General features: G+C 33.8%; 1 protein-coding gene across 2 annotated transcripts; it reads left to right on the top strand.

The window, feature by feature from the left end:
• The first annotated feature begins 4,965 nt into the window (after positions 1–4,965).
• On the top strand, positions 4,966–8,858 carry LOC120074696 (zinc finger CCCH domain-containing protein 6-like). Of its 2 annotated transcripts, XM_039027912.1 has the most exons (5): positions 4,966–5,033; positions 5,189–5,393; positions 6,984–7,187; positions 7,319–7,443; positions 7,547–8,858. In XM_039027912.1, the coding sequence occupies exons 2-5, from the start codon at positions 5,334–5,336 to the stop codon at positions 8,550–8,552; spliced, it is 1,395 nt and encodes a 464-aa protein (XP_038883840.1). In that variant the 5' UTR covers positions 4,966–5,033; positions 5,189–5,333; the 3' UTR covers positions 8,553–8,858. The 2 variants fall into 2 exon arrangements, with proteins under 2 accessions (XP_038883840.1, XP_038883839.1); XM_039027911.1 differs by having other exon boundaries at positions 4,982–5,393.
• The last annotated feature ends 2,736 nt before the right edge of the window (positions 8,859–11,594 follow it).

Genomic DNA, 11,594 nt, shown 5'->3' with positions numbered 1-11,594 from the left:
ATATCAACATCAATTTTTTATTTTTTTTATTTTTTTAATGATTATCAATGGTTCAATATTATGTTGAGCTTGTCAATTTATGGTATGTCAATATTTTAATCATTTAATGAGCATTAAAAGTTAAATCCAACTTCATCTTAAACTTAAATATTTTTTTAATTATTATCTAAGTGAAAATTTTCAATTTTACTTTACATTATAGTTCATTAATTTTGTCAATTTTCTTTCAAAACCTTAAATTTCATCATATGTCACTGCACAATTGCATGCATATGTAATTTATGAATAATGATTGTTGAGGGTTGTTTAACACAAGTCAAAAAGCCCACAGACAGATCTAAGCTTTGGGTGTTGAGAAAGAGCATAGGGGAGTGCACATCCCAAAAGGAACACTTTGGGGGTTTAGACGATTAGCCGAGTTGGTAAAATGTATACCAATCAAGAAATAAATTGAGCTGAAACCAAATTGGACCTTGCAACTTTGAGTGCCAAAAGCATTCCCGGCACCTCTACTGTCACACGCAACCATGGGCATGTATCAGAAGAATAGCATATAAATAGCTCATTCAACCACCCGAAGAGGGAGAGTAAGTAATCCTCAAAGGAGAGATCCAACCTTATTTCTTTTTGTATTTAGTTGAATTAGTCACTCTAATACTAACTTAAGCATCACAGTGGAATAGGCTTGGCACCAAACTGGTGCGATGATCTCTTACGCAAGCTAATTCGAACAATAACAAGACTAGACTAAATGGAGGTGAGATAGAGGGGAAATTTGTACGGATGACCCAATTTTTTGGTCCAAAATGTCAAATGACCCATTTTTAAAAAATAATATCAATTGACCCTCTGCTGACATCATCGCCATACCAAATTACGTAAATTGCCCTTACTTCTTCGTCTTCTTTCCTTTTTACTGAGAACCCACCAAAACTAAAAACTCTTCATACTTGTAACAAAAATGGATAACTTCATACTCTCTCAATCTTCATACTTGTAACAAAAATGGATAACTTCATACTCTCTCAATCTTCATACTTGTAACAAAAAACAATAACTCCATACTCTCTCAATCTCGCTCTCTCTCAACATCTTGCTCTATCAATCTCGCTCTCTCTCTGAACATCTCGCTCTCTCAATATCACTCTCTCAATCTTTGAACTTTGAACCTTGAACCATATAATGTTCTACATACCATTGATATAATGAAAAGAACAGTAGCTCAATTATGCATGTTCTGATAAAATTCTGATATTAAACTTTGAACTTTGAACTTACATAAAAAATACATGTTCAATTATACAATGAAAAGAGCAGTAGCTCCATTATACATAAAAAATGCATGTTCTGATAAAATTCTGATATTGAACTTTGAACTTTGAACTTTGAACTTTCATAAAAAATATATGTTCAATTATACAATGAATGTTTTTATATACATAAAAAATAAATGAATGTTTTTACATACATAAAAAGTAAATGTTTTTACATAAATAAAATACACAATAAAAAATATATATTCTATACACATAAAAAATATGGAGTGTTTGCTCATAAAAAATACATCTATGTAAAAACATTTATTTTTTATGTATGTAAAAACATTCATTTATTTTTTTATGTATGTAAAAACATTCATTGTATAATTGAACATATATTTTTTATGAAAGTTCAAAGTTCAATATCAGAATTTTATCAGAACATGCATTTTTTATGTATAATGGAGCTACTACTCTTTTGATTGTATAATTGAACATGTATTTTTTATGTAAGTTCAAAGTTCAAAGTTCAATATCGGAATTTTATCAGAACATGCATAATTGAGCTTAGAATATTATATGGTTCAAGGTTCAAAGTCCAAAGATTGAGAGAGCGAGATTGTGAGAGAATGCAAGATGTTCAGAGAGAGCTTCTCACTCTCACAAACTCCAGAAGGTCTTTTCCATTCAGACATGTGACCAAGTGGATTTATAGGCTCCGCATACGCAGTCATTAGAGAGTCCACTGTATAAAATCAACTGCAAAGACTGTGGATGGGTATATTCTTTCCTTGGCAGCAACAATTGCATGCGAACATAGGATACCAAGTGAGTTAAATTCCTTACACGTGCATTCTTTCGTGTGAAGATTGACAATATCGTCCAATCGATTATCTCGCACGTGTACCCGATAACAATCAATAGGCTCCACCCGATACCGTCTGCCCTTATCGACTTCACTTGCCAATCGGGTTTCACAGTAATCAGAGTGCAATGTCATTTGAGATGTCTAGTAATTCCTCCGTTCATAGAACCACGATTGGAGCATTCCTCTAACATGTTCAATCAAGCATACTATGGGCATTAGTCGATACTCTTTAGTTAAGGAATTGAAATACTCTGCATTGTTGGATGTCATGTTATCATATCTTTGTTCTATTTAGTAAACTCGTGTCCACCTTTGAAGACCGATGTCTTCCAAATATTTCGTGATAGCACCGTCTTTAAAACTGCAGAGTTTGTCCCATTTTATCTGGAACTCTGTCATGTGAAATGCCCTTACTGCATCTTTAAATATCTCAACAACCATGTTATCCTTAAAGTTTGTAACCAGATTCTGTTCTATATACCATATGCACAATCCATGAAATGCTGTGGGAAAAAATGCACGAATAGCATTGCCGATAGATACCATCCGATCAGACACATACACCAGATTATCGGGTTCTTTGATACTGCATTTCAAGTTTGATATAAACCATTTCCATGATTGATCGGTTTCATTGTCCACTATTGCATATGCTAGTGGATATAATTGATTGTTCCCATCCATAGAAACTGCAACCAATATGATACCTTTGTATTTCCTTTCAAGTGTGGCCCATCAACAATAATACAAGGCCGAAAGCTTGCAAAACCTCTAATACAAGGTCCTAATGCCATAAACATATACTTGAAATGCACCTCATCTTCAAGTCCAATCTCAAAGACTGTACCCGGATTCTCTATTTTTAGCGCTTCTCCATAAGCATGTAGTATGGAGTATGAGTATTCTGGAGTACCTCTAGTGAGATCATACGCGGCTTCCCTTGCACGCCACGCTTTATCATAACTTATGTTCACGCCATAATCTCTCCTCATATCCTCAATGATATGACAAGGTTTATAAATACGTCCTATTCCCGTGAATTTATCTTTGATGAGCTGACCAACAACCGTAGCATTTGCTTGTCTATGGTCGTGATTCAAAATTCCAATGGAACATGTGTGCGAACTGCAGTACTTTTTGATCTTGAATATATTAGACCCTTCCATTTTGACTGCACGAAGGCTCCACTTACATGTCTCCCCAATGCATTGACAGTGAACAGTGATTTGGTTGATTTCCTGACCTTAAATTCAAAATTTCTGTTGATGGACAGAATTGATAATCTCATTTTCAAGTCCTTTTTGCTCAAAAATAGTTGACCAACTTTAACATCCTCTGTCCCAGATGAAGAGGTGCCAGGCATAATCAACTATGTCCTATGACTTAAAGACACAGATGGTGGAACCACTGAAGCTGCTGTAGAACGATGCACATCTCCATGATCACGATCCATTTCATTCAATCCTGCTGGTTGCTCATTCACATCCACTGAACGACCACAATCTATATAATCGAATGTTGATGGTACAGTGTTGGTAGACAATGGAATATCAGTGTTGGTAGACAATAGAATATCATCCTCTTCCCGAAGAAACTGATATGATTCCTCGTATTGTCTGTCTACAGCCGTATCATCATAACTCACATTTCCAAACCTCATTTCAACCCTTTCGTCCTGTTTAGATTTCAACGTTACAGTTATCTGAAGTCTACTAAGCTCTTCTCGCAAAAGAAGGAAGTGAACATCATCATCATCCATTATGCATTGTGGAGGGGCTTCAAATTCAAGATTATATTTAACTTTTAGGATAAGATCAAACTCTGAAAAACTGACTTTTGTAACCCTGTAAATGCAAGATTTAAGTTCTTTATAATTCAATGTATGAGGCACAACGATTCCTTTCAACTATCCCCCAATATACAAACTTTCATTCTCATCCCAATCACCTTTAAATCGAATAAATAGACACTTTTTTGTCATCCTACAAAGCAAGAGAACATTTGTCATTAAGCTGTACAAGCAATTGAAGTGTACTCTCGCTCTCTCTCTTACTCTTCCTCTTTCTTACTCTCTCCCAATACAAAATTTCGTAATGCTACCTTTCCAGAAATAACACATAAAAATAATTAAACAAACTCAAAATAATTCACCTTTCTGAAAAAGTTGTTCCTTTCTAAGAAAACCTCGTCTTGGAAATCCCTGTTCGAAAAATCTTCATTCAACAAAACACTGTAAAAAAACCAGAGAAGTAATCACCTTTGAAATGGAGTATAGAGTTTAAAGAAATCACCATTGTATTATGTTTAGGTATTATAAAATTGATTTGAGGCTTCCATTGTGAAAATTGTCAAATCAACAGTACACTGACGAGCAATCACATCAAACCAAGGAATTTCAAGTGAGAGCGAGCGCGTTTAATCAGACGAGAGCGAGATTTACCTCGTGAGGCTGGTGTAAGGGCAATTTATGTAATTTGGTATGACGATGATATTAATAGAGGGTCAATTGACATTATTTTTTAAAAATGGGTCATTTGACATTTTGGACCCAATTTTTGGTCCATCCTTACAAATTTTCTAAGATAGAGGTCAAGGCCATCAAACACTCGCACTGAAACGAGAATTGATAATTGTAAAATTTTAACAAACTAATAGGGTTAATTCATAAAATTAAAAGTTAATTAGAAAATAACCACATAATTTAGAGAGTAATCAATCAAATTAAACATCTATGCATTTGCAACAAACCACAAGGATAGTTTGTGCAATTTTCCTAATTAAAACCTACTTCTAAAACTAAGGGGTATTTTGTAACGTTAATATATATATAGAAAAGATAGAAGCCCCAACGAATCTTAATCGCTGTCGACTCAATAGGGTCGGTTCTAGGGTTCCTCTTTTGCAGCGTACCATTTCTTTCTCCCATTTCCCTTAGTCATCTGATTTTTTAATATCATTCTATTTTCTTCATCGTCATCGTTTCGATTTTAATGTTCTGAATCAGAACCTTACTATCGGATCGACCTTAAAGATTGAGTTTTATTATTGTTTTTTTTTTCAGATAAAACAAATCTTCGTTTGTAAGTAGATTTTCCCCTTCGTAACCCATCGGTTATTTGGTTATATGCTTTATAATCTGGAACATTATTGGTAATTTTGAAGCGAAACGATTTTGAGTTAGAGCGTCTTTGATCTGAGATTTAGAGATGAAGCGGTCGAGGAAATCAAAGGGTGTTTCATGGGCTCATGGAGTTAATCTTTGTCAGGTATAATCGTAATATCTTCTAATCGAAGTCTGGTTTCCTTACAAAATCTCTAAAACTAATATACTTTTGACAAAACCTCTAATCGAACCACTTTTCTTATTGATTTTAAGTTGACGTTTTCTCCTTGATGAATTTGATCATATCAATTTAGGTCATTTTAGAAATTAAATCTTTGGGACAATGTTTTTCCAAAAATCGGAGCCATTAACAACATTTTTGTGCTAATAAATTCGTTATCTTGATAACAAACAAACAGTTCTAATTAATATCGCTCGCTGCGTTGATTAAGTAATTAAGAATTTAAGATTGTGAACGAATTATCGATTGGGCTATAAATGATTAATACATTTGCTCACATTTACGGAATTAGATCGACCGCAGTCCGTTCGAACGATCTGAGAGGCGTTCTTGAAGATACGATGTTAATCTAAAACCTGGTTTGTTAAAGATTGACGAAATAACAATCGGTTTCAGATTATAGTTTCAAGTACAAATTGTAATCAAAGCTTCTGGCGACCAAATATTTAAGAGAAATGATCCGTGTGCATTAAAACTACAAGTTATTGTTCATGATCAATAATCCAAAAATTAATAATAAAGAAAGAAAAACAACAAAGTATATGCGGGGAATACAAATGGGTTTTGTGAATTTCTTCAAGAAGAAGTAAAAGCGGAACCTTTATTGGAAGAATTATCATTTTGTTTCTTTGAAAAAACTCAAACATATAGAACAGATATAGAAGAAACTCAACCGTGTCAAACTTTCTTTTTCCCCATTTTAATGATCTGTTTTCTTGGAGTATTTGAATTTTGGATAAATTATTATGAGAACCAATAAAGATATCTTCAATCAATCAGTCATCCTAGGTTGTTAAGTCACCTGCTGCAGACTTCTGCCTTTTGAAGATGTGGCTGGGAGGCCAAAACAAAGCTCAGTGTGGAAATATTAAGGCCACTCATTTGCAGTTTAGGAAAACTTCTTATTCCCCCCCCTAGAATGCACATTTTTAAGTGTTATTATATAGTTATAGGTAGAAACCAACCCTTTTCCTTCTTATGTTCCTGAGGCTGAGACCATTTGATTTGTAATCTGAGCATGTAGCTGCACAGACACATTTTCATCCAATATTCTTTTGTTATTATCACTTTTTCAGAAAATATTCTTGTCTTTTTCCCCCAAAACTTAATGGCTTCTTCTCAGATGTGATTGATTGAATGTCTATTTCTTGCATTATATGAACACTTTCTGGTTCACTTTTTGTCATTCTGAGAGTGACAAGGTACTTGCTTAAGTACGCCATTGATGGAGGCTTTGGTTCGAATGGAGGCAGTGCCTTAATAGGGTGCTGCATTGATTGGAGCTTGAAATGTTACACAATGTCATACTTAAATGATTAGATTTTGCAGAATGATTCAACAAATGTTGATATTCATTAGTTTAATGGTTTTCCTTACTGATTTAACTTCCAATTAGGTTGTAAGAGTTATTATCTTTTGGAATTTTCCTCCTATACTTCTGGTTGTGTAACTCATGCCAATTTAAGTATATTGATATTTAGAATTAAGGTGAATATCTATGGTTTTAAATAGGTGAAGCTATTCTCATCAGAGGACTGTCCTTCAAAAGTTGGCCTAAAATCTCCAGATCATCTCCAAGTAAAAACTCCCTGGATGTTGCATCCTTATACTGCCGAGTCTAACGATTGCCCTCCCGGATTTGAGGTTACTCCTTTGGGGAACCAATTGGCAGATATGTCCTGCAACCCTTTGGTTAAGTGGAACTGCCCTCTCAAGGTGAGCCCTATTTGATATTTCTGTTCACTTCACATGGCTATGTAATGTATGTCTGCTTGCATCTTCTTCTGATGTGTAACATTTTCACTTCTTCCAATATGTCAAAATTGCAATATCATCTCTCCGTACAGTTTGTTATGAATCCCAACTGGTGTGTGAGAGCAGGAGAAGAAAGTAAAGAGGTAGAATCTCAGAAGTTGAGGGAAATGAGATTGCTCGAAGCAGTTTATCCCCGAGTGTCTGCTATTCCTCCAGGGTAATTTCATTCTTTTGTTTTTGACATCAATTCGGGAACACGCTCATTATTGTGTTAACATCAGCCTTATGTAATAATTTCCTTCTTTCTTTGGTCTGTATAGTGCAACTGTTTCTACTGATATTGAAGACGAGCTTTACGACGATAGCCTCACACCTCTTGTCCCTATTATTCCTATTGAAGAAGATGAGTGTGAAGATTTAGGTTCAGATTCGGCTGTTGCAGGGAACTTCTCTACGAGCTCTCCCCCGAAGGTTTCCTACTTTCAGTTGGAACCTTCAATCCCTGTAAGTACCATTGAAACGTCTGCTGCAGGTGAAAAGCCAATTGAGAAGTTACCTAATGTCGGTGTGGATGTAGCCGTTGCTGCGTCTACTGCATATGCGGTATTAACGAAAAGCATGGAGCAGGGAAGCCTGATCGACACGAATTTGCTTATTAAAATTTTCAGTGACCCAAAAATGATCCAGAATTTGTCCAATAACCCTCTATCTGTAGCAGTCTCAGAGATTCCACCAATATCTTTGTCAAAGCCTGTGAGTGAATCACTTTCGTTGTCTCTTCCAAAATCCAATACAATACCAGGATTGTGGAACGCACTCCCGTCGAGAGTCACTGCTGCTCTTCCTCAGATGAGTAATATTCCTACGTCTGATGTAAATCTAGTCGCAGTTCCCAGCAACATACCTGTTCCAGATCCTAACAAGGTAAAAATTACCGTACGAAATGCCGGGAACTATTCCGAAATAGGTTTAATTCCCGCGCAGTCAAACATCTCTCTGGTAAGTTCAGTGAGAAGAGAAGCTCAGCAAATGAAGGATCTTAGCTACTATAAGAACTTAGTTAGACAACATGGAGACCAGAGGGACTTTAAGAAACAGAAACTTGGACAACAAGATGGCAATAATTACAATCATCATAATCTGAATATGGTAAATGAGATGAAAGCAGAAAACTTGAAACCCAAGATTCAGAAACAATGCATTTACTTTAATAGCCCAAAAGGGTGTCGAAATGGCGTTAATTGCCAATTCAAACATGATAATACACTTGAGAATCAAAATACTAAGAGAATGAAACCGTTTGGTAAAGTAACAAGGAGGACTTAATTGGGTTATGTTGCTCTGTTCAGAAGGGTTTGTTTTTTCTTCTTCTTTTTTTCTTTTTTTCTTTTTTTTATTTTTTTTTTTGGGGGGGGATTCAGGCAGGTAAATTATGGCCTCTTTGAGGAAAAAGGGAAATCTTGTGTTAATTATTATTAGGAAATCTGGATGAATTTCAACAAGATTTTTAAGGGGGAATTTTGAATCTGGTGCTAATAGTGGTGGTTTTTTTAGATTAGCTAGGATAAATGGCTCCCTGTGTAATCCTTTAGCATTAATGTGAATTCTTTGCATGATATTCTATTTTGTAAATAGAGCCTGTTTCTTTAGGCTTTCTGTGGTAAGGAAGTATTCAATTTTTTTGGACTTTTAGGGCGGCGTTGGTTAAAAAGTAAGAGTATAGGAAGTGAAGCTCTTAACTCCCTTTATTGTTCGGTCCTAGGAGTTCATGGATTTATGACTAAAAAAACATCAATTTCATGATTTTTTAACTTCTTATATTCGAGATCTTTCAATTAAGTGACTCTTTTAACTTAGTAAATTTTTAGATTAAAGATAATTTAACGGCTCTTTAAACCCAACAAGTTTTTAGGCTAACAACTTTACTCTTTGTTCCATGCATGCGTTTTTTTTAAAGACTACTCTTATTTTATAAATATTATTATTAGAATTTTGGAAGTGGGTTGTAAACATAAGAAAGCTTGAAATATAATGGCTATAAAGTAGATTCTTGAGCATATTCTTTCTAACATCGTGTTTTCTAATTTGTTTCGAGTACTTAATTTCATTATTCAAAAAGTATATTTATATATGCATAGTTCTGATGTGGTAGAAGTCAAAATTTTGAATTTTTAATTCCCACACTTGTATTTAATTCTAGTACATGATTTCATTTTCAAATTCGAATGTAATTTTAAAATGATTAAAATTACTTTTAGACATATCTTTAGTCATTCATAATCAATTTACTGTTTCATTTTATGTGTATAATCTTTGTAAAATCAAAATTAATTTTGAATGATTTAGATAATTATTTTAATTATTTTAAAGTTATTCATGTTTACATTTCCTAAATAAGCAATTATGAAGTCAAGCGGAGCATATCTCAGTTGGCTTGAAATTTGTACTATCGATCTCAAAATTAAAGGTTTGATTCCTTCCTCCTATGTTGTAAAAAAATAATAATAACTATGAAGAAGTCAACTACGTGTATGTAATAGTTTTTAGAGCGTTGACTTTTGTATATAATCATTGACCCCATATCCTGATATAATTTGGAGGGGAAAGCTAAAAGAGAATTTGCCTCCTGTTTTGGGGAAGCATCAATTACATAGAAATTAATGAGTTGAGATTGCAATTATCCTGGACTATGTTTTTGTTCAATTATTTTATGTAATTGATTATATCAATTACATAAAATTACATCAAACGAATTTTCAAAATTACATAGGTTTGAAAATTACGTAGGTTTTTTCTTCTCCCCCTTCTAATTATATCAAACGAATTTTCAATCTTACTGGTAATTTCAATTTGGCTTTCATCTCTTGAAATTATTTAATTAACCTTTTACATTTTCAAAATGTAACAACTTGCTTTTAGAGTTTCAACTGAGTTCAAAAGGAGACGTTAACAGACTTGATTTATATACTTAAATAGAAAGTTTAACCCACTTGAATATATAAATATTAAAAATCAAGATCTAAATTTGAGTATAAATACTGGTAGTATCTTTCCCTCAAGACACACAACTTGAACCGAAAAAGAAAATTATATCTTCCTTTCATTACTTCTTGCGGAGCTTTGAGCTCAATTTTTCAGTGCAGAGTAGTTTGAGTTATACAACGTTTCAGTTGGGTGGTTGTATCCTGGAGGGGACAGGCCAAAGAAATGTGTTGCACTGATGGTTGATATTATAAAGAGATACAATATGCACCATAGAGGGCTTGAACCTTCTTAAAGAGAGTGAGATATCTGCGCCTCAACCTAATTGTTAATGTATTCGTTTTCTCAATATTAACTTCATTTTTTTCTATTATTTGAAATTCTACCATCAATTTTAAGGAGATTCAAAGATGGAGTTTACTATTGAGAAATCAGATGAAAATGTTAGAGATCTCAACAAGCCAATTCAATTTAAGGGAGCACATTTTAAGAGATAGAAAGAGAAAGTGTTGTTCTACCTTAATCTTCTCAAAGTAGCTTATGTCCTCACAGAAAAATTCCAAAGAAGATTGATACTGAAACCATGGATCTTATGAGTTCATGGAACACCAAGAGAAAATTGATAAGTATGAGAAAGATGAGTACAAATGTCGGTATTATCTTCTACATTGTCTTGTTGATCATTTTTATGATTATTATGATACTATATTCACTTTTGCCAAAAAAATATGGAAAGCTTACTAGAGTAAATATGATATTGAAGAAACATGTACAAAAAAATATATTGCAAGTCGCGTCTTTCGCTTTCAAATGGTGGATGAAAAATCTGTAGTAGAGCAAGCACAAAACTTTCAGATGATAGTAGCTAAAGTAGCATATGAAGGAATTAAGATTTGAGACAATCTTATTGTTGTTGGCATAATTGATAAACTTCCACAATCATGGAGAGAATTTCAGAAAAATATGTGTTATAAGCAAAAGAAAATCTCTCTGGAAGTATTAATTATTCACATTCATGTAGAGAAGAGGTAAGGGGGCAAGATGCTTTGATTCAAGAAGGTAATGAAAATTTCATAAAGCTAAACCTAATCTTTTCTAATGATAATTTAATGATCAAATTCCTAACAATAGTCATTTAAAGCTAAAGAAGAATAATATGAAAGAAAATAATAAATCTCAATTTTCTAATAAAAGATATCCAGACTAAGTGAATAAGAACCAAACACATCCTCAACACTCTAAATCAATTTATTTTGTTTGTGGCAAAAGTGGGCATATTGTTCGAGTTTGCAAACTTTGAAAACAAGGACCTGTGCCACAGGTCAATGTTACCGAAGAGCCATTTGTGGCTATGATAAGTGATATTTGTATGGTTCAAAGTGTTGC

This window comes from Benincasa hispida, chromosome 3 (genome assembly GCF_009727055.1).
Source record: "Benincasa hispida cultivar B227 chromosome 3, ASM972705v1, whole genome shotgun sequence".
NCBI lineage: Eukaryota > Viridiplantae > Streptophyta > Magnoliopsida > Cucurbitales > Cucurbitaceae > Benincasa > Benincasa hispida.
Note: the sequence above shows the minus strand (reverse complement) of the source record. Positions and strands in the feature narration are given on the sequence as shown.

Coding starts and splice junctions, on each gene's coding strand:
- LOC120074696 (XM_039027912.1), top strand. CDS start 5,334: ATGAAGCGGTCGAGGAAATCAAAGGGTGTTTCATGGGCTCATGGAGTT. Junction 7,188..7,318: donor AGTGGAACTGCCCTCTCAAG/GTGAGCCCTATT, acceptor CTCTCCGTACAG/TTTGTTATGAATCCCAACTG. Junction 7,444..7,546: donor GTGTCTGCTATTCCTCCAGG/GTAATTTCATTC, acceptor TGGTCTGTATAG/TGCAACTGTTTCTACTGATA.